Source organism: Coenobita brevimanus, chromosome 29 (genome assembly GCF_032717465.1).
Source record: "Coenobita brevimanus isolate Jiangsu-jjx chromosome 29, ASM3271746v2, whole genome shotgun sequence".
NCBI lineage: Eukaryota > Metazoa > Arthropoda > Malacostraca > Decapoda > Coenobitidae > Coenobita > Coenobita brevimanus.
In genome coordinates this window covers 39,986,084-40,009,731 of record NC_136982.1, presented here as the reverse complement: position 1 = coordinate 40,009,731, position 23,648 = coordinate 39,986,084, and the positions used below count along the sequence as shown (strand labels likewise).

Sequence of the window (23,648 nt, the reverse complement as noted above, 5' to 3'; positions counted from 1 at the left end):
ACCTGGTGGTAGGTGGTGTCGACCATCACCCACCCACGTGATGTAGTGCTGCCTCTGTCTTCCTTCACCTTTGTTAATCATTTTCTGTGTCTGTCCTCGTCTATTCCTACTTCTTCCATCCTTCCTGTCACTTTTTGTTATTATTTTTTCCACTTCAGGTGACTTAAACTGACTGACAAGCTTAGTGGTTTCCTGTAACCCAGGGAATCATTTACAACGCTGGGTGGTGACCATATAAATAAATAACGGGGCGATGTAGAGCCTTGTTAACACGGTAGAGAGACGCAAAGTCTGCGTCCTTCCGGGAGCCAAACCTCCACCCTGTCCACTGTGTCTGGCTGTGGTGAGGGGCTGTCTACCGCAAGGAAGCATCGGTTCAGTGCACGGAACGTCTCTGTAAGGGCGTTTGTTTGCCTGCTGTTGCTGGGTCTGCACGGCCAGACGGATCTGGGTTACTCAACAACATCAACATAAACACCTTAATATTCGCTTCTTTGCATCAGTAATATGCAAGAGAATACTGAGTTGCACTGTGCAGGACAAAAACAGCGTATTGACTTGTACTATCCAAAACAAATCACCAAACAAGGGATGTTACGTATTCCCCAGTTATAGGGTACGACTCTGACTCTTCTGCTCCCCCAGGCTGAGGTGAGGGTTGGACTGTTGATTGCTGGTGTTGGAGGAGGTGCGGCCCCGTCACCCCTCCCCCCACCCCCGTGATGGATGCCCTTAACAGATTCCTGGTTAGAACAATGGGTAAGTTTAACTTCGCCCTTACCCCCCCCCTCACCTCCACTCTCACACACACACCTCCACCCTCACTTCATCCATACCTCCACCTTCATCGCTACCCACACCCCCACCCTTATACCCCACCACCACTCTCCCTCACTCACAAGAACAGGTGATAATGGTGTTTAATGTCTCTATTTACGATATATTTTGAAAATTATTAATATGTAATTAATTTAAGCCTCCATGTTATTTAATAATGTAGTTTGTATGTTGTTATCCTCTGCATCTGTTACCTTATCCATTAGCAGGTTGTGTGTCGGGGGGTGGGGGGTTGTGGTGTGGGTGTGTGTGGTGGATTGTGTTATTTGGGCGGGTGGGTGTTGATGTGGGTGGTTGTGTATGGTGGATGATGTGGTGCGGGTGTGGGTGTGGATGTGGTTGTAGTTGTGGTTGTGATGCATAGTTTGGTGCGGTTGTGGATTGGGTTTGGGGGTGAATATAATAACTATACCGTACCCACACAGGCTGGGTGCCAGATTGGGTGGCACTGGGTGCTGTGGCCTGGTGTGGGTGTGGGTATAGATGTGCTTTAGTTGTATGTGTGGGTACACTACTATGATAACACCAACAGAGGCTGGGCACCGGCTCGGGTGGCACTGGACGCAGTGGCTTGGTTGGGCTTCATAATGTGGTGAGGATTTGGTTGTGGCTGTTGTAATACTATAGTATAAAAATAAGGTATACTATCACCCGGCTAGGTACCGGCTTGGATAACCCTGGGTGCCATGGAGTGACTGGGGTTTATGGTGTGGTGTGGTGTGGATGTAAGAGCCGGTGTACTAGGGACCGCTGCTAATTATATATACTCTCAACAGGCTGGATGCCGGCTCGGGTAGCCCTGGGTGTCATGGAGTGACTGGGGTTTATGGTGTGTGTGTGTGTGTGTGTGTGTGTGTGTGTGTGTGAATATTCTCGTATTGGTTCATGTGCAGTGTGGGTATTGAGTGTGGTGTGGATGATAATAATCCTAACGTAATATGACCTTACAGGCTGGATGCCAGCCCGGGTGGCTCTGGGCGCCATGGCGTGGCTGGGGTTCATCAACCTGTTCATGGTGCGACTCAATTTGTCCGTCATCATCGTTGCCATGGTTGGACGCAACACATCCGCCTCCTCCCGAGCCTATTGCTACAATACTACAGGTAGTCTAGGCTAGGTCTACACCACCCAGGCAGCCTAGGCTAAACCTACACCTCCCAGGTCTACTCTCACAACATTACAGGAGGCACAAGTTAGGCTTACACCTCGCAGGCCTACAATACTGTCACAACATTACAGGCAGCCTAGACTTGGATTACATCCACAACGTAACTTACAGGTAGCTTAGCTTATTCCTGTATCATCTAGGCCTGGTGCCACTGTTACTTTCACAGGTAGGGTAACCTAGGTCTGCACGAGCATCTAGGCCTTCTGCAACAATACCAGTTATTCCAGAACAAAAGAGTATACACTAGGATATAAAGATTGGTACTTCCCATTCCACACGAATGTAATGGCTGGGACACACAGAATCTGGTATGCTTGTAAAGTAGATCAAGTGCACCTGCTAGATCTATCTAGAATTCTTGCTAATCTTAACAGTCATCGTCTGTTAAGTTAGAGACACACCTGCTATGCCACCAGGATACACCAACTCTGCCACCAGGATACACCTGCCAAGGTACAAATACACAGCCAATTATGTAGCGCCGTTAAGCCAAGCAGGTCCATCTACTAAGACATGTGTATACCGGCCAAGACACGTACGCATCTGCTGAGACACGCATGATTGCCTGTTAAGCCACATGTACTCCCGTTAAGACAAACTAGACGCCTGTTAGGTCACATGGGTTCGGATATTGCAGTAAAACTGACTTTCCTATTGGTATTTCCTGTTGATTCAGCTGTCTTTGTGCAGGCTTTCTCTTTGCCAAAATCATAAAATATTTCCCACCAGCAATATTACTTTCCGAAATACATGTTAATCAGTGCCCGTGAATTGCAATGTTAGGATCTAGTGGCACTGAGTTTAGAATCGGACAGGCCCAGACGTAAATGGTCCCATCGTGTAGGTTGGGGTAATAGCTGGAATAGAAGTACGCTGTTCCTTTGGGCTACATTCTGGGCATTCCGTTTGTGACTACTGCTTATGGCACTGAGAAACGCAATGCCCTGAACGTGGTCTAGTGTAGCTGGGGATTCTTTTTCCTCTCTTGTTCACCCCTCACTCCTACTCACCTCTTTCCTCAGCTTGTCCCTCTCCCCTGCTCGCTTTCTGCTACCCTCTCACTCTTGCACTCCCCGCTCCCTATTCTCCCTTCTCCCCCGCTCACTTGTCTCTCTTCTCGCCACTCAGGCTCGAACCAGGACGAGGATAGTATGCAATCTGGTATCACCCCATCATTTTACCAGGTAAGGTCAACCCGGCGGTACAGGTGCACTGGATGATATCAATATACAAGGTGTCTCGGTAGGACTGGGTATAACTTTGTAAAATGATAGATGAAGGAATTCTGATTAAAAAAAAAAAAAAGGAAAGAAAAAACTACATCAGCATGACTACCCAGTCTGTGATTATGAGGCCCCAGGTGCTGATGAATGTGTGGGCGAATATGATTTCCCTCGTAATTCAGCTATAAGATCATCAGTAACTGTAGATTTGTAAGGACATTGCCAACACTACCTGTCCCCATCCAGTGACACTATCAACCCTCTGTCCCTGTGCTGGGTGTGGCGGTGGTGGTGCAGCAGGGAGAGTTCGATTGGAGTGAGACCATCCAGGGCCTGGTGTTGGGCAGCTTCAGCTACGGATACCTTCTCACGCAGGTCAGGTCTGGTCCATCTCAGGTCCTCTTGTTTCTCACTTACCAAACTGTGATAATTTAGAAATAGTGTACGTATAGTATTTTTCATGGATATACACCCGGTCATGTGGATCAGTGACTGTAAATGGATAATCAGCCATACATTCTCTTCATTATAATAATATCATAATAATATCATAGACAGCCAGGAACAAAAGTTCGCCGACAGTCATCTGCCAGTATTGTGCCCTGTCTTCCATATTTCTCATTCCTCCCAAAACGACAGAAAGTGTTCATCATTATCACACTCTTTTCATGTTTACTTCTCATTATTATCACACGTAAATGATTCATGCAACACAGCCAACAAAGAAGTGTCGGCTAACTTCTGTGTGTAATATATACTGTAATCTTCATCGTGTAACCCCCTGTGTATGTGTGTGTGTGTGTGTGTGTGTGTGTGTGTGTGTGTGTGTGTGTGTGTGTGTGTGTGTGTGTGTGTGTGTTGCAGGTGGTGGGTGGTCGGCTGGCGGAGGTGTATGGTGTGAAGTGGGTGTTTGGTGGGTGCATCCTGGCGGGGGGCGTGAGCAACCTGCTGTCTCCGGCGGCCGCCAGACTCCATTATGGGGCCCTTATCACACTCAGGGTGCTGCAGGGCCTCTGTCAGGTTAGTAGCTGATCTTTCCCTCCTTATTCCACATACAGTTTGTAATTAAGATTTTGTAATACCCAATAAGCCGATCTGTACCCCACCATTTCCACTTACAAATTATAATAATAAATCCTATAATAACCAGTAAGGAGTAACGTATATTTGGTTTACGTGTTATGTGTTTTCCTAGTTGTTGAGGCACATACACTGTCGGACCACTGTTGAGTCAGTTACTCGGGTTTACTATGTGGCAGAAGCACTGATGAGAAACCTATACGCTGTGACGCTTTGCACCCTGGGTGAAGCAGCTGTGGTGTCCACTCAGCAACCAGATCTCCCCATATTTTCCCTACACCTCACAGTTGAAAGGACCCTGGTGAGGCGCTGCCTGTCACAAGGGGGCGCCAGATTCCAACACGTATGTGCTGTACTGTACCCGTAGGACGGCCCTGCATAAGCAATTGCTTGCCTGTGGTCGGCGGGTTTGGTCGCCCAGACAGACCGGGATTAAACAACAACAAAAAACAACCATGTGGCATCGCTTCTACACAGTTCCGTACTCCATTTTTATTACTGTAGTGTCCTTTATGTAATACTGAATGTAAACTGTGAAGTAAAAATGATGGTATTCACGAGTGTCCTGGGTGTGCAGGGTGTGGCGTGGCCCAGCATGCATGCCTGTCTTGCCCAGTGGATCCCGCCCCTCGAGCGCTCTCGCTTTGTTTCCATCGTGTACTTTGGTAAGCCGGAAGTGTTGCATTCATCCTACCTTGCTTCTAATTTTGTTACATATGAGTGTCACATACATTAGGATATCCTCGGCTGTAAGAGCACGCTGTTAGAGATGACTTTTTGTTTTATTACTTATACTGTTATGTATTTATGTATATATTTTATCCTTGTTCTGGTTTTACTCTTACTGTTGGAGATGACAGTGGCCTGTGTTGTTAGGTACAGTGTTCTTTTTCATGTAATTAGTCAATCAAATCGTGTATGGTAGAATTTATTAACACACTGGTAACGCTCCCCTCTTTGTCCTGTCCCTTGAGCCTCCACCCTGGGCACGGCCATGACCATGCCGTTGTGTGGCCTCATCATTGACAACCTGGGCTGGCCTGCTGCCTTCTACATCATTGGCAGCCTCTCCCTGGCCTGGTGCATCGTATGGGCACTCATTATACACAGCACACCAGCCCAACACCCAAGGTAATCTGCAGTTTACATTATCATTCGTCCATCCATCCATCCATCCTCCACCTCCTCCTCTTCCTCCTCCTCCTCCTCTTCCTCCTCCTCTTCCTCCTCCTCCTCCTCCTCCTCCTCATCATCATCATCATCATCATCATCATCATCTTCATAATTATCATCAAGAACAACAGTAACAACAACGACCCGATCTCCCTTCCCTCCCTTAGCTGGAGTGAGGCAGGATCCAGAGAACCAGAAAGAACTTGACAGAATGAGATACTTACCAAAGTTTGGCCACTTGAATGGGCCACGCTGCCATTCACTCGCCATTTACAAATAAATAAATAAATAAATAAAAGCAAAACAATTTTCGCCATTGCAGTGTGTAGCAGCAAAAGGAACTACACATATATCAGTAAACGGAATTAAGAGTCTCGGTAATGGTTGATTTTCTTTGAAGACAAGTTTAATTAACTTTATTCCCTTATTTCGCCTCAGTTTCTCCAGTGTTACAGTTTCAATTTTATTATCTGTTAACCTTTAATGTGATGGCGTCTCTTAGTCTATGTTGGACTATCGTTAGTAGATTTTATTCAGCTAAGGATAGACACCTCAGACTGAAAGTTTCATCATTGTTTTATTTATCAGTTGTCGATATGTAACGGTAATCAGTAAACACCAGGAAGTAGTGGAAGTAATGGTGGTTATAGCCTCAGGTTCATCTGAAACGTGAACCCGGTGGACTGCAGTGTGAAGTTCCCGTTCGTCTGCTTCCCACTAGCCTCCTTTGGGTGGAAAGGGATGGGATTGGCGGATGTTTGTATAATCAGACAATTCCTCCGCCCAGTCATATATCGGTGCCATCCCGTGAAGGCGTCCCCTACCGGCATTAAACACCAGGTAGAAATGTTTTCTTCGATTCGCGGCCTGCAGCTGTGTTGTTAGATTACTGTGTCCGAGTGATGGCATTGGTGCATGTGCCTTTCCACCCCAGAGGAGATATGATGAACGCTTGTTATTAAATACTCTTAGTACATTCATTATAACTAGGCAGAGATTTCCGTCCTTTGGCAACTTATTTCCTGTACCTCTGTGGCAGAATAAGACAATGCCACAGCTCAGCATCCTCTCCGTAGCACTTCCTCGTGACTTGTAGCATATTTAGTGCTAATCTCTTGCTGCAGCTCAACATTCGAACTGGGGAGATGGCAATTTTACGCTTAGTTAATGTGGAAAGATTAAATTATTCTACCTCTCCTTGGCCTCTGCATTTATGGGCGATGTAAGAGCTTCATGTCAACAGTCATTTATCATCATTTATCACATATCCACCCTTTCAGTCCTCATTTATCATCATTTATCTCATTACTAACCCCGGCAATCCCTTGACGCCTTTCTTTCAGTTTACTCTTGCTATCTCCAGACGAATTTATGCAGATTAGGGAAGAACTTTCGAATTGCAGGATTATATACAGCCTTTATTGTTTCCTTCATTATTATAGACCCTTCCTAACTTAGATTGTCAGCGGATTGTATTAGTGATAGCCCCAGGTCCATCTGAAATGTGAACCCGGTGAACTGCAGGCTGTAGTTGCCCTCCTCCGGCAGTCCACCTTCCTCGTCTCGGGGGATAGGGAGAGGGTTAAGGGATGTTTGTATAACCAGGTAGTTCCACCCACAAGTTATATCAGTGCCACCACATGAAGGCGTCCCTCTTCAGCACTAGACAGGAAGGATAAAACAAGTTATTATGCCATCGGATTAAAAGGGTTATATTGGCCACTTACGAGTTTGGACAACAAAGAAGTTGCATATCTTGACCTTGATCATTTTCGTACTACTAGAAAAAAAAAAAAAAAACAACGCTTCTGAAATAGATAAATATCGTGTGAAAATAACTTTGTCCTAAAATTGCGTACTTGCTTGACAGTGTTATGCTTCGAGTTTTCTGCATATACGAAAAAATAGTAAGCAATTACTAGAACACTGCGAATTAATGGACGGTTTTCGATATTGTACTTTCCTTACTTACAGCAAAGTCGAAGCATAACATTGTTCAACAAATACTTGATGTTATGTCAAAGACATTTTCACGCGTTATTTGTTTGGTTAAAGCGTAGTATATCTGTTATTACTAAAACTATGAATGTCGATATTTAGAATTTCCATGTAGACCAAAACTCCAAGTGGTCAATTGACTGTGTCACAGGATCAGCCCTGAGGAGCTTCAGTACATAGAGTCCGCTATCAGGACCTCCGGCACCAGCAGGAAGGGCCCTACAAAGGTGCCCTGGCGACACATAGCCACCAGTCTGCCGGTGTGGGCCATCATCATCTGCGACGTGGGCAACTCCTGGGGCATCTCACTCCTGAACTTTCTGCTCCCGACTTTCATGAAGAACATCTTGGGATTCTCCATCAAAGCGGTTGGAAATAAACACCCATTTCCGTACTTACTTTTTGGAACTGTTATATATTCCCACTGTCATGTAAACTTGGGCGGAAGTCTGTGTTATCTTTAATACCTGGAGAGAGGAGATTATTTTTCTGCTACCTTTCATACCTGGGAATAGGCAAGATACAGTGCTACCCATAAATTATAATCCTCCATATATAGGGTGTGTGGGGGGGCTAGGTTGGAATGATGATAATATTTTTTCCATCGTCATTCTTTATCGTAATCCCTCTCCACACTTTGTATTGGCCAGAACGGCGCCTTGTCCGCCCTGCCGTTCATCTGTCGGTATGTTGGGGCACTGGTGACGTCATCCGTGGCCACTTGGGTCAGCGCGCGGGGCCTCCTGTCCGTCGCCAACACACGCAGGGCCTTCAGTGTCATTGGTGAGCAGTATGCATTGTGTGTGTGTGTGTGTGTGTGTGTGTGTGTGTGTGTGTGTGTGTAGAAGCTCCACGGAAATGCCCCGCCACGTTTATCGCGTAAGATATGGAAGTGTGTTAATTAACAACATTTTTGGTAACCGGAGGCCGACTGCACCCGTTTTTTTATGCGTTCTTTAAATTAGCGCATTTTTGATACGTTGATTAAAAAATTGTTGAGCTGTAATGCACCGTTTCGTCTAATTACAGAGTACAAACAAACAGATAAACAGAATGGGAATTTTAGTATATATATATATATATATATATATATATATATATATATATATATATATATATATATATATAAACGGGATATAAAATGAGGAAGTATTAACAAGTTCCCGAAATGACTGGCTGGTAGATAAACTGTATGAGATATTGTGGCCCCTCTATTGGCATTCCAGAAGTGTTGGCAGAAGTGCACAGTGACAGTAACACAATAAAATCTGTGTCCATCAGGCGGCTACATGGCAGCACTGATGTGGCAGCTTAAAAGTCAAGGGCATTTGAAGTGTTGCATTCAGGTACAGTAAGGCAAGATCAAAACATTTGATAGGAGTAATTGATTGATTGAAATTTTTATTGTTGTAAAAGTGTACGAGGCACATAAACAACAAAAGTTAATAGTGTTGTGTGTGGTTTTTCGTCCATTTCAGAATGCATATGAGTGATCTGGAGAATTTAAGTGTATGAGTTTGCTGACCATAAGCATCCAGATTAAAATTCACTACAGATCAGCAGTATTAAAGATTAGTTACAGAAGTTATATGGTTATTTATCTTTATCGTGACAGGTAAGAATCAGCAACTTTTTCCTCAGCCATCCACCATAAATGAAAATAAGTATACCACTGAGCAACGTGCATGCAAAAACCTGTTACCTGTGTGACGTCACGGGAACCAGTGAGATGACAAGTTCAAGTGATGCATCAACTCTTGCTGCAACAGTTTTATGAATAATGGTAAGTGATAATGGGGCACACAGAGATAACATTTTCCACCTTTTGCAACACAGTTTATTCAGAATGCTGGCTGGCTACATGGCTGTGGATGTGATAGTGGTTGCAGATACAGGTGTTGTGTTTGTCACTCAGCGGCAGCATCCTACTATCATAAAGCCCTTTCCAGGCAGAACATTATTGAGGTTAGATTTCACATGGACAGCATTTGGTGGGAGAGGAGCTTTAACAGTCAGGTAAACTGGATTCATCGTAGATGATGCTGCTGGCATGACACATCCAAGACATCTTTAGGAATGGGATGCTGCTGTGGCAACAATTTATATTAGTGACGAGTACAGTGATCAGTGATGGCTGTGATTGAGAAAATGTTTTATAGTGAGAAGAATGGGCGTCAGTGCGTGGTGGTCTGTCTGGTAATGGTGCCAGAACCACTAACAGCTTTTTCTCTAACTCACAAAGTACTGGTTTCCAGGGCCAGGTAAATGATGGTCATGGGTCTGATCCTGGAACAATAGCCGAGAAAACTGTATTGAGCGCCTGTGATCCTGGTGAAGGCCATCATTGATTGTGGTTTTTTATTTATTTATTTTAGATGAACCATTCTCTTTACTACTGGTCACTTAATTGTTAGGCCTACTGTTACATTATGATATCAATCCGTGAGACTTGCAAGACATGTAAATATATTGTATACCTGTAATAATCCTGGTGTTTACACGTGTAGCACATGACGTAATCTGTGGTGTTGGTGTTGCAGCCATGTTGGTGCCGGCCGCGTTGGTGGTGGCGTTGGTGCAGGTTGGGTGTGACTGGCAGGCCACCATCGCCATCCTCTGCCTCGCCCTCTTCTTCAACGGGGCCGTCACCAGCAGCATCATCGTCAACCACACAGACGTTTCACCAAACTTCAGTGGTGAGTCTTGTGTAGATGTCGTCCCTTACGTACCCTTGTATCCATAAAGTGGTGTCCTGTAACAAACCACGATGTTGGAGTGAAGTGTGTTGTTTATAATGGTCTTCGCAGTACCAGTCAGGTAATGCCTTGCTTATTTACATATAGTCCTGGTGCTGGAGAGGGATGCCTTCACGTGGTGGCACTGATATAACTTAGCTACTGCACTACCCGGTTATACAAAGGCTTCTTAACTCTCCCTGTCCCTCGAAAGGAGAATGGTAGACTACAGAAGGGCAACTTCAACCTGTTATCTACTGGATTCATGTTTCATAAGAGCCTGAGGTTGCAACTGCTGCTGCTGATAGTAATAGTAGTAGTCGTAGTAGTTGTAGTTGTAGTAGTAGTCGTAGTAGTAGTTACAGAGGTCCACATCAGCCAACTTGACAGTAGACTATGGCCTCTCAGCCACCAGACGAGACTCAAGGAAGCTCTGCTTGGAATTTATCAATAGATATGAACATATATGTTCTGGGAATAGGAAGATCCTGATGTTAACAAAATAGTTACATGAACAGGACGGAAATGACTGTAGCCAATTAAGCTATTGGGTCAGTCCATATCAAATCACCCAGATTGAGAAAAATTTCCCAGGTCACCCCTTCAGATTCTGCCGAAAAAATTCTCAGGTGCTCCTATAGCAAACTTATGGTGAAATCCCAAATATTAGGTCTGTATCTCTAATAGTTTTGAAACTACCGCCCTTTGAAATTTTAATTAATTTTATGCATTGTGCTATACGAGCCATTTGGTCCTACTCCCGACATTCATAGCTCCTTTGATATGGCATGTACGGCATTGAAACACTGTGGCTAGAGCTAACTTTTTCAGTAGAATTAAAAAATGGAACCAGATCAGGTGTATCTTATGTACTTTTCCTTCTGTAAGGCTCTGAAAGTGACCAAAAATTCAAAATGACACCCTCTTTGAGAGCTTCTCACTCAAACAGTATGCTAGATAAAGCACTCAGAGATTTTTTCCTGTCAGTTATGACATATTAGTCAAGTGTATACAGTAACCATATTCATTACTGTTATAGGAGTGTCAGAATATTGTCTTGAAATATGCAGTGTTTTCATATTTCCTCAAAATTGCCCATTTTCATATCCTCATTTGACCATGTGGGCAGTTAACTATCATTTTCACATTTTTATCTTGTATTCTTATATATCTGAAGATGATCTGACAAAAATTTGGTGTTGTTGCCGAGTTTCCTACTGGAGTTATGATTTTTTAAAGAATGAGCTGTCATGCTCTTGTACAAATTCAACCAAAACAAATATTACATAGTTCACAGCTTCAGAATTGCTGCATAGTCTTATTTCAGTAAAAGGAACATACTACCCCTTCATAAATTAATTCAAAATAGTGAAAATAAACATTTTTTTTTAAGTTAGGCAATTATTTTGACTGTCAAAAACATATCAAAGCATTGTCACCAGTAATGGACAAATTATCACAGCAAGAACTTTTTCTTTTCAGGACATAAACAATCACTGTAAATAGCATTCAGATTCACAGTGACAGTCGTCAATACTTTAACAGTGACAGGTCAGCATTTCACCAAATAGGTTTCAATATTACAATGTTACAAATTTTTGGTAATACCTTAATTCTATAGTTTATCATTTTGAAGAACATCGTGACATCATTTATCATAAATAAGACAATGACTTGCATGGCATATGTTGCAAAAACACACTTAACTGGACATGGCAATACTCAAAAGTTATTGATTTTGCACAGATTTCGGGAAGAGAGTGTGAATTTTGTTCAGGTCAATGGAAACTAACTTGCAGAAGAAAAGTTCATAAGATACACCTGATCTGGTTTCATTTTTTAATTTTACTGAAAAAGTTAGCTCTAGCCACAAAGTTTCAATGGCGTACATGCCATATCAAAGGAGCTATGAATGTCGGGAGTTGGACCAAATGGCTCGTGTAGCACAATGCATAAAATTAATTAAAATTTCAAAGGGCTGTAGTTTCAAAACTATTAGAGATACAGACCTAATATTTGGGATTTCACCATAAGTTTGCTATAGGAGCACCTGAGAATTTTTTCAGCAGAATCTGAGAGGGTGACCTGGGACCCTCTGGGTGATTTGATTTGGAATGACCCTATTAGCCGTGGCACCCATGGGGACGTTGTGGGTCGCTCACATTTTCATTGACAGCGACGCGACGTCGAGATGTATGGCGGCTTTCTTGTTATTGTCAGTCTTGGATGTGCCAGGGAACACTTACGGTCGCCTGCTCTGCCTGTCTGCTTCTCTTGGGTCTCAGACACCCTCTGGTCTCCGATATTGCTATTTTTTGCTGCAAAACAATCTACGCTTATTATACTTCAACTCGTTGTCACGTTAAGGTGACGAAGTCCACAGGGTTGATCCTTGGTATGTGGTTGCCGACCAAATTTTAATTTCACTACTTCCGTTAAAAATGAAAACTTTGAGGTGAGCGAAATATGTGGATTTACCCTAGGTTCAAAGGTTGGAGATGACTATTGGGAGGGAAAATTTAGCTCCGGCCGTGTTGACTATCATGGTACCTACATGTGGCAGTGACTCTGATGGTCGAGATGCTGCAGGTGTGCCTAAATCTCCACCGAGATAGTACACCGGAGTAGAGAGTAACTGTCAGTGCCTCCCACAGGAACACTCTTCGGTGTGGGCAACATGTGCGCCAGCGTTGTCTCCTTCATTGTGCCGGTGGTGACGGGCATCATGACGGATGGCCAGGTAGGTCTCCGCACAACATGGGTGATGACAGACAGGTACAGTCGATCAAAAAAGTATATATCCAAAATGATCGATATAGTCTGCACGTCCCAAGAAGACCAATCTAGTATCATTTCAGTATTCATGTAATAATAATACCAGTTGGAAGATGCTTGAGACAAGCAATGTATCACAAATTTTTGAAGGCAGATTTACCAGCGTGGACAAAAACCATCAACCATTTTCCGATAAGCCATCATCCGTGGTGTCAGATTGTTTTGGACCAAGTATGCACCGATATTTTACTTATTTTTTTAATCGACTGTACACCTTTTGTTCATCTCTAACAGTGAAGTATTAAAGACATGAGGGATGGTTTAAATCATTCCCAGCGCCCATCCTTTCTTCGTCAAAACCTTCAGCATGGGCATGTGACAAGTCTTATGTTACACAGGTACTACAAAGACCATGGTGATTGAAATGAGTAATAAGGACGCAGCAGTGTAATCATGTAATTAATTCTTTTTTTATTCTGTGTGTGTGTGTGTGTGTGTGTGTGTGTGTGTGTGTGTGTGTGTGTGTGTGTGTGTGTGTGTGTGTGTGTGTGTGTGTGTGTGTGTGTGTGTGTGTGTGTGTGTGTGTGTGTGTGTGTGTGTGTGTGTGTGTGTGTGTGTGTGTGTGTGTGTGTGTGTGTGTGTGCAGCAAACCCTGGGCCAGTGGAGGAAGGTGTTTTGGGTGTGCGTTCCCATGTACGTCTTGCCGGAGCTCTTCTACCTCGCCTTCCTCTCGGGCTCTGTCCAGCCGTGGAACTACGACACCCAGGAACCCACGAACCTCTCCACCGCGACAGGCACCACAGGCACCCCCAAACACAATACAGTCACCACCACCACCGACAAGCACAACACCACCACCAACACCACCATCATCGTCCCAAGTCAGCCAGAAAAGAACGGCAGCACACAGGATGGGCGGTGTGGTATGTGAGGCCCTGGTAGCCACCTGAAGAGACATGACCAATACTTATTTCTAAAAAGTGTATAATTTCTGTCGTATTACAAATAACCGTAATAATAAACCATTACTTCTGTATCAGTCCATAATCACTGCAGGACCGAACCTTCTCAGAGGGAGGGTGATAGCCAGAAGTAACCTTTCCCCATGCTGACCAAGGACGACTGGGGAAGGGGTGTCTGTAGGAAGAGTATGAAAACTGATGTGTTGTATTGGCCGTGTTTGTGTCAAGAGTCTGTATATGTCATCGATAAAACCAAAAGGGTGTGAACGTATGCAAGAAAGTGGAAAGGCATACCAGCAGCACCTACTTAAATGCCCACTACATGCTGGGCTTGAACCATGGACCCCGGGCACATGGATCGCAAGATGAGCACGCCACCGAACGCCGCACCGTGGCCCTAAAGCACTACTTACCTGTGGCAAATAAATTGCATAGTAACGGAAGCTAGTGTAAGGGGTTTGTATTTAAGGAGGAGAAGTACATTTAAAGTGGACAGACTATACTTAAACCACCAAATTTTAAACTGTTGTAATTATATATTTAGTGAGTTTTAGTATAATTTCTCATGTTTTAGATACATAATAGTGATAACAGTTTCTATTTATAAATCTTTATATATGCATGACGTAGCATTATATATTTTAGGATGGATGAAGTGTTATTCACTTAAAGATGTGTGTGTGTACGGAGGAATGAAATTTCAAAAACATCTTCCTCTGTCCCATGTATTTGGCCCAATATGGAGATAAAGTCGTGGTCATCGAGATGAACGTTGTTTTCTGTACTTTTATTTATTAATTTTTTATATACTTGAAGGGTTTGGCCATGCTTGCATGTGGAAGCTTATTATTATTTTTTTTTCACGCATTGATGGTAACTAACAGTAATACTGGGACCCATGTGGCAGTGGCACTGGTGGTGTGCAGCCAGAAAGTAACATGGGCAAGTGTTTAAGCCAAGATGCTGGAGTAAGTACATATTATTGCCTTGGCAATGGAGCAGTAGCATGAACCGGGCTCAATACATAGCACTGACTAATTTTTCACAGCACGTTTTAATACAATTTTCAGGTGCATGGCGCCCCTAATGGGGCCCCATGGTATCCGAAACAGAGTGAATCTGCCAGGCTTGCCTCAGTAACGTGAAACCGCTTGTCACAGTGTTATGCTGCATCCACTGCACAGCGATAATTCTCCTAAACATTCTTAACTCATTTCAAATACGGCAGGAAGACTAGGAATTGAATTGTCTTATTTTATGCGATGTTTCTGACCATGTTACTGGGATAGAAGTGGTTTCTGAACGTGTATTTTTACCGGGAGAATCCCCGGCTGGAAGGGACCACCAGGTTTTAAACTCCTCGACTTCAGAGTGTTAATGACTGTATGCCACTATTGCTGCCAACCCATACTTAATTTAGGCACTAAATTCCGAGTTTCCTTCTCCAGGCCAGCTGCCGTCCGAAGGTAATTAATCCAGCGTATCATAGGGAATGGATTTTAGTTGTGAAGAAGATATTCATGTCAGTTAGTCAGTCTGTCTGTCTGTCTGTATTCATTTTCCTATCTATCTATCAGCAGTACTGGAAAATTATTGTGGATTTCTTGTGTGTTAGAAACTCTCCTCTTGCCGTAAACAAGAGAATGGTATGACGAAAGACCCTGGATATTCCACCAAGACTGCCACACGCCATACAGTAAAGAAGATCAAGACATGGTGCAAAGAAAATGGTGTTGAACTGCTCCCATGGGCGGGGAATTTGTCCGACATGAACCCAATTGAGTGTTTGTGGGATGAACTGAACCCACTCACACCCACATCACCCAGCCACACCCACACCCACCCACTCACACCCACATCATCCAGCCACACCCACCCACTCACATCCACCTCCACCCAACCACAGCCACACCCACCCACCCACACCCACATCCACCCAACCACACCCTCATACAGTAAGTGCTAGTTACAAACAGAACTCAGCTGATAGATAGTCTAATACATGTTTGGTTCCATTAAGTGAAAATCAGAGAAATACATCAATCATGTATTTGTGGATTGTCAGCCTGTGTTCAGAGAGGAAAGTTGAGTCAAAGAAATAAAAATAGAGCAATTTGTTAATAGAATAGAGCAGTTTGTTAATAAAATAGAGCAGTTTGTGAATACAGGACTGTACAAATAAAAATTCACTTTCATTTTTGAGTTTCAGGAGCCCTCAAAGATATAATATGCATGGTTACAGAAAAATCCATAATAATTTTTCCAGTACTGCATCTATCTATATCTATCTGTCTGTATCTACCTGGCTATCTGTCTGTCAGTATATCTGTCTTTCTCTCTGTCTGTCCATTGTAAATGTGGTCAAGTCCTCTGTCCAGGGTTTTGGAGGGCTGTCTACCAGTCGTTTGGCTGCACACCACTCCCACGGTCGTGCCTTCCAAGGACGAAAATAGCCTAATTGTCCATCTCCTGTTTTTATATTCGCAAAAATTTCACTCTAAATTTGTTACTGAGGGATTCGTTGGGATGAAGCTAACTTTTTTCTTTTACACCCCGAGTTTGTTACTGCAGGTTAAATTTCTCCTTTTCTTTCCTAACACTGAAGTTATCCTTTGCCTGATACGTACTGTACCATTTTGTATCTACATCAAAACTCGCGTTGTAAGTTTGATTCCAGCCACATTTTACATTGTACCAAGAAACTGAAAGTGCCGTATGCTTTGTCAGTGCATGTGCCATCTGCTGAATGCTTAGTCTTGCTGTTTTTTTGGCGTTAGGGTCAATAGACGAATGGGAACTTGTTAGATTTCTTATATACTTTTGAGGTAATTTATTCTTACCAACTCAAATCTTTGAAATGTGGTGGGACATGGCCATAGATTTCTGTCCATGTTCCTGTATAATATTGTACTATGGGTCACAAGAGTATCGGTGCACAATATGCGTGAAATATCTGGGAGCACAGAACTAATGTCACTGTCCGACCTACCACACGTTGTTAGCCGTGATGTCGGGAAGTGTCATATAAATCACCAACTAACAACATCCTCGTGCAACCATATAGCAAATGTTATGTTTTTGTAAGTAGACATTGTTCATACACAGTGAGACGTTGGTACTGAATGAATGTTTTCGGTAGGCCTCGGACCCCTGTGCACCGGTACTATTGTGACCCATAGTTCAGTACGTAGAACAGGCTGTGAAGGGTGAAAAACATGTACGGCGGCCTGAACACTTATATTCTGAATTGATCACTTGTTATAAAGATTGTGAAATCGTGTATAATCATTAAAAGTATGAATGAATTGTAATATACCGTCTTGCATTTTTAATAATTATATAAACCGTGTGAACTGAAGCTGATTAATTTTACCTAAATCTGACAGTAACAGTTTGTCTGTAAAGATAATAGGATTTGCCGACTATATTAACCAGTGAAAAATATAGCAGAGTTAATAACTGCGTCTCAGGTCTTGATGTAATATTCCATACAGACGCTGACATGCATGTATCTATAGCCAGACACCCACACCCACTGCACACACCCACAGTAACCCACATCCCCACCCACTGCCAACACCCTCACCCACTGCACACACCCTCAGTAACCCACATCTCCACCCACTGCCAACACCCACAGTAAGCCATAACCTCACCCACTGCCAACATCCTCACCCACTGTACACACCCACAGTACTCCACATCCTCACCCACTGCACACACCCTCAGTAACCCACATCCCCACCCACTGCCAACACCCACAGTAACTCACATCCTCACCCACAGCAAACACCCACAGTAAGTCACATCCTCACCCACTGCACACACCCACAGTAACTCACATCCTCACCCACTGCACACACCCACAGTAACTCACATCCTCACCCACTGCACACACCCACAGTAACTCACATCCTCACCCAGTGCACACACCCACAGTAACTCACATCCTCACGCACTGCCAACACCCTTACCCAGCGGCGTAGTGAGACTGTATCGCACGGGGCTAGACAGCAGTGCCACTCTGCATGAAGGGAAGTAACTTATAATCTTACCTGATAAAAAGAATGAGGCAGATTTTGTGTTTCCCCCATTCTTCGTTTGTCGGTGTTTTATTCATCTCTAGCAAGTAATGACGATCATTTGTATAGCCTTATATGTAGCTGCCAGTCACAAAAGAAAGAAAATCCTGCTTCAAGCATTAGTTTCTTGGCATCTGTATCAACACTCTCAGTACTAATTACTCTTGGATATAAAAGAATACTTATCTCTTATTAAACTGCATGAAATGTCAAAAAGAATCCGGAGCACAGAGTATGAAACTAAGTAAGGTGGATTTTTGTTACTCTCTTCGAGCTTCCGATTTGGATACATACTTAAAAATGTGAGTGCAGGACAAGGGTTTGGCACTTTTCTGACTTCGGATTAACTCTGATCAGTAATTGAGAATCTATGTATGGAAAGGTGGCCCATTTCACTGGACATACCGTTAATTAGTTCCCCGCCGCAGTATCTCATCCTTTCATATCTTCTGGCTTTCTGTGCCCTATATCATACCACCTGAAGTTGGGAAATGAGGCGGGATGATGATGATTGATGGAAATAAGAGCTAACGTGGGTATGTACAGTTTCGTATCGTAGAAGTTAGACTCTATAAAAAGATGCAATAGAAAGACAGTTTTATGCCTTAGCGTGAGGTGGTCAAAGTGTTTTATAATAATTAAAGCTGTAGGGAAGCAGGCATCACAGTAATAGTTCAGGGATAGCAAGATAACCATAACCAAAATGTGGTGTAATCGAAAGGCTTATGTCATAGGAACACGAGATTAGATAAGGTACGTACAAGAGCCCCTCTTTGGATTGCAAGATGAGGAGAAGGATATGAAAGAGGTTGCAATGTCTGGTTTCACGCAGCAGAGCCTTGGTCAGAAAAAAGGCAAAACTTAGAGGAGGAAAGGTTGCGTTACCCAGGGTGGAGAGAGAGAGAGAGAGAGAGAGAGAGAGAGAGAGAGAGAGAGAGAGAGAGAGAGAGAGAGAGAGAGAGAGAGAGAGAGAGAGCAGAACTATTATAATGGATCAGGACATTTTGACAGGTCCTCGACAAGAAATGTAGCGTATCATAATTGACAAGGAAAGCACCCAAATTTTTGTAAGGCTTACCACCATGGAGGAGGGGAGGGAGACGGGGGAAGGATGAGGTGATGGGGTAGCTAAGTTCAGGAGACGGAACAGGTGTCGACGCTATAAAAAATAAACAAATAAATAAATAATCAGAATGTTTGGGCCGTATTTTGCGGGTTGGGGACATTAACAATTACAGACAACTGCAGCAAACTAGGAAGGCGCCCCCCCCCACACACACACACAATCGTAATTGATTAGGAAAGTACACAACAAATATCACAAACCTATACATCAGCCACTGACAAGGAAAACAGACAACAACATCCCCAAGCTTACGACATGGGTGTACAGATTCATGTCCTTGCGTCTGTTAAAGGTGCGGGAAAAAAAAAAAATGCCGAAAGGTCTTGTGGTTGGCATGGGAATCGAACCCAGGACTTTTCGGTTGCAGACCATTTGTACTCCGGTTACTATAGCCAGTCTATAGTTTTCTACTATCCTGTGAGGCACCAAATAAAATTGATCAACCACTATTTTCCTATTACATGTATAATTTGCAAGTATAGTAAGAAACATTACCTCTTCCATACACACAACTTACTATAATAAACCGAAAACACTCGTATCTTGAGTGGTGTTCTGTGCTGATGCTTGGACAAGGACCAGACCGAGAATGGAAGCTTCTGCGAAGACAAAAGTCAAGAAAACCGGTTGTTGTTGTTGTGTCTTAACCCCGGTCCGTCAACCGGAGGTACGTTAACTGTCCCTATGGGGTCGTCCCATAGGTTTCCTACACCGCTGATGTGTCTGCGTCATAGCATGGCATGTGCTGTGCAGTGCTCCATTATGTGTTATGATGTGTGGGCCTATTCTAAATGCGGGGGACGTATCATTCATGACTTTGCTCTGCCCAACCCAAATCTAAGCTGGTAATTGAAGAGGGCTGGGTGATGTGATGTAATCTAGCCTGGCAAGGTGAACTCGATCAGCTCTGTTTAAGGCTATTTCTTGGTGGGTGAATGTCGGGAGGGGGTCTTGTAGTACGGAGTTCTCATCGAGTTGTACTGCCCTGCATGTGAAGTGAGTATGTTGGTGTTTATTACCAGTGAAGGAATATCTGGATGTGGGATGTTGCCGAAGAGGGTCTGATAATGTTTGTGTGGTGATTAGTTTATGTGGTATGTTGTGTTGTGTGGCTCTGTGATGCAGTGACAAAGGTGTTGTGAGCTGGCACTGGATACCGAGTAGAATTGTACCTCATGAACCTTGAAAATCGCTAGCACACGAAACTTTATGAAGCGGAAAACAGAAACGAGTCTTTATTTCCAACCATAAAATACAGCATAGTGGTTGTATGGCTTTCAGTATGGTTCTTTACGTATATACAAGTTGCCCCGTAAACAGGGCTACACTGAAAACTCACGTGGTAGTATATTATGTGTCGTGGGGACGGCTCAGTCGGCTAGTGTGGGCGTGGTTGTGGCAGTGGGAGTAGGAAATGAATAATGCAGGCTAGATACTAATAACACTGACTAGCCGTTCCTACAACACACGAGCTATCGTCCGGCGAAGTGAAAGTGGAGTGTTATTTAAGGGTCACCCGGTAGATTAATAGTGGACGAAGGAGGGTATCTGTATTTGTACCCATTGTCCCCCACCTACCCGCCTGACAACAAACACCCCACCGTTGGAATTTGCGCCCCTGTTTATCGTGTGGACGGGGGATATCTCGCCTAGGAATTCCTGATTAGCTATGTTGTTAGGTTTGCGTCTGTTACAGGTATTTTCAGTAGGGGGAGGCGGTGGCTTAATCGATAGAGAGGTGGCCTGTAGTTCTACCCGACCCATGCTCAATTCCCCGATGGGACAGGGAACAGTTTGAGGATTTGAATTTCATGAAATCAGACTTTACTGATCTAACAGTAGACCCGCTGATATGTAAAAATACCCCCGCTAATACCAGTACACCAGTCCTGTATGAGACAGTCCTAGCATATACTCAATATGGACGGTGGGTGTTAGCGCCGAAGTGGTGACATGTAGAGGTGTATGGTATATAGGAGGACTACTGGGCCTCGGGAGCAGGGTGTGAAGCCTATGCCCAAAGTCGGATACATTAAAAAAAAAAAAGTCTACATCTTCCCGTCAAAGGTAAAAATGGGACGGTTGGTTATATGTCCTTTGTAAGCAATTTTTGCCGCCCCTCAAAGTGCCGATCAGTGAGTTAATGGTAATTACTGTGCTGTATTCTTTGTCATGTCCGGTTGTTGTTGTTGTTGTTGTTGTTGTTGTTGGCGCCTACTTCCATCCGGGAGTTCTTGTCTTTAAACAAGATGGCTTATTTATTTATTTATTTATTTATTTTTTCTTTTTTCTCAGTCTCTATTGTTCATTTCTATGTTGCTCCTTATATTCATAATTACTTCTCTTCGTTTCATTATTCTGCCCACTGTATTTGCTACAACCTGTAATTCATTTTGTTTTAGTATTTCTGTTATTGATTCTTTTCCTTTAATTTCGCTTGTTAAATCTTCGTATGCTTCACATATGAATAAATGATGCTGATTTTCATTCTCTTCTTGGCACATGTCACATATAAGGTTAGGCTCATACTTTTTCTTATAATTGACTCAGGGTTATCCAGCAAGGACATACGTACCGGTACTCGACAATGGTGATGCAGAAGATAGACACTGATCATGATACAGAATTCAGTATACAGTATATTATATATATATATATATATATATATATATATATATATATATATATATATATATATATATATATATATATATATATATATATATATATATATATATATATATATATATATATATATATATATATATATATATATACTAGATAGACAGATAGACAGATATCGATATAGAAATATAGATAGATAGAAATCTGACCGATCAGTGACAAACCCACTTAAAGATATTTTTCTCCCCGAAGGCGAAATTGAGGTCTTTGAGACGATTGAGCACGTGTCAGAAATTCACGTCTGCCCGTCCTGTTTGCGCACAACATCCCGCAGTTATGTCCGATAAGACTGAGGTGTCAAGTAATTCCTCTTAAGCTGTGGATGTGCCCTCGTTTTCATTATCGACACCCTTAGGCCATCATCTAGGTCACAGTGACTGAAAAATGATCCTAAACTGGATTTACGAAACTTCCATAGAAAAGATATGAACAGAATTCTTCTTTCTCTCACCCAGATATGGAAACTTTCGCTGCAGTGGGATTTACTAAACACCCGCCAGCCAGCTACGATGATCGTGGCACAAGGAGACTCACTTAAACTCATTAGTAACCCAAAAGATGGTAATATTTCGTAGTATTAATTACAATTGTGCTTTGTAAAATAATCTACTTGGCATTACTTGCATAAAGATGAGTTATATTTAATCACCTTTACGTTCGAGGTTTAAAAAAGGAATGTGGATCTCGTGAAATCTGCAGACGACAAGCTGGAGTTGGTCGCTTTCCTTCATGATCGCTTTTTTGTTGTGAATTTGCGTTTAAAGATACCCTACATTTGTTTAAAACCTGGTATTAACACTTTCTGAGATATTAATCTATTTCGACACAACATAGTGGGAGATCCTTTTCTATTTAATCTTTGACCATCAAATATATGCCGAAAATTGAGATCACACCTGAAGTACCCTTACATTCTGATTAACCCTTTGATTCCTGCATAAATTTATTGCTGAAATTCAGGCTTTATGTATATTTCCATTTCCAAGAGGTGCTTGGGGTTTATTGCCCAAGTAATGCCACTAAGGAATGAATGAGGCCGATCATTCTCATATTAAATGTCAAAAACCAGCTTGCCTAGCCCCGGGCTCCTACGCTCCTCATGGGGCAATGCAGGATTAGATGATAATGATGACATATATTTCTGTGACAGGTGTGATAAGCCATGGTATGAGACAAGTAAATAGAAGTATGGCTGGGGAGACGCATTTTTTTCTTTTTAAATGCAAAGAAGAAGAAACCAAAGGCCAGGGGTCTGCAAGATTGTTCTCTCCAAGAAAAAGTAAAAACAATATAACAGAGCCAAATTCATGATCCGTTCATTTCGAGATGCCTGGACACACTGCGTTTGAAAGGCTGGAGATCATAGATGGTAGGAAATACAGACAGAGGGAGACAGTTCCAGAGTTGATCTGTTGCATAGATGAAGGACTGGGAGTAACAGTTAACTCTTGCATATGGGAGTTGGACAGAAAAGGGATGAGAGTTTGTTGCTAAACGGGCGTTACGCTCCCTCCGTAGTGGGGGAGGGATGCAAGTAGAAACGCTGAAGAGAAATGACCATTGAAGTAGCAATAGAAAAGAGATAAAGATGCAACAATGTGGCGAGGAGACAAAGGTTGAAGGGTGCCAGTAAGAGGAGGAGAGTTAATGAGACGAAAAGCCTTTGACTCCACCTAGTTGAGAAGAGCTGTATGTGGGGAGCCTCCCCACACATAAGAGTTCTACTCTACACAGGGGCGAATAAAACCTGTGTATCTAGTCAAAAACCATGCAGGGGTAAAGAAGGTATGGAGTCGACTAAGCA

General features: G+C 43.1%; 1 protein-coding gene across 1 annotated transcript; it reads left to right on the top strand.

Moving 5' to 3' along the window:
- Positions 1 to 722: 722 nt before the first annotated feature.
- On the top strand, positions 723 to 14,472 carry LOC145395018 (sialin-like). Its single transcript, XM_080268762.1, has 11 exons — positions 723 to 759; positions 1,788 to 1,949; positions 3,482 to 3,603; positions 4,093 to 4,248; positions 4,886 to 4,973; positions 5,283 to 5,439; positions 7,631 to 7,847; positions 8,130 to 8,262; positions 10,020 to 10,175; positions 12,869 to 12,954; positions 13,636 to 14,472. Exons 1-11 carry the CDS (start codon positions 723 to 725, stop codon positions 13,918 to 13,920), a joined length of 1,599 nt encoding a protein of 532 aa, XP_080124888.1. The 3' UTR covers positions 13,921 to 14,472.
- Positions 14,473 to 23,648: the final 9,176 nt, after the last annotated feature.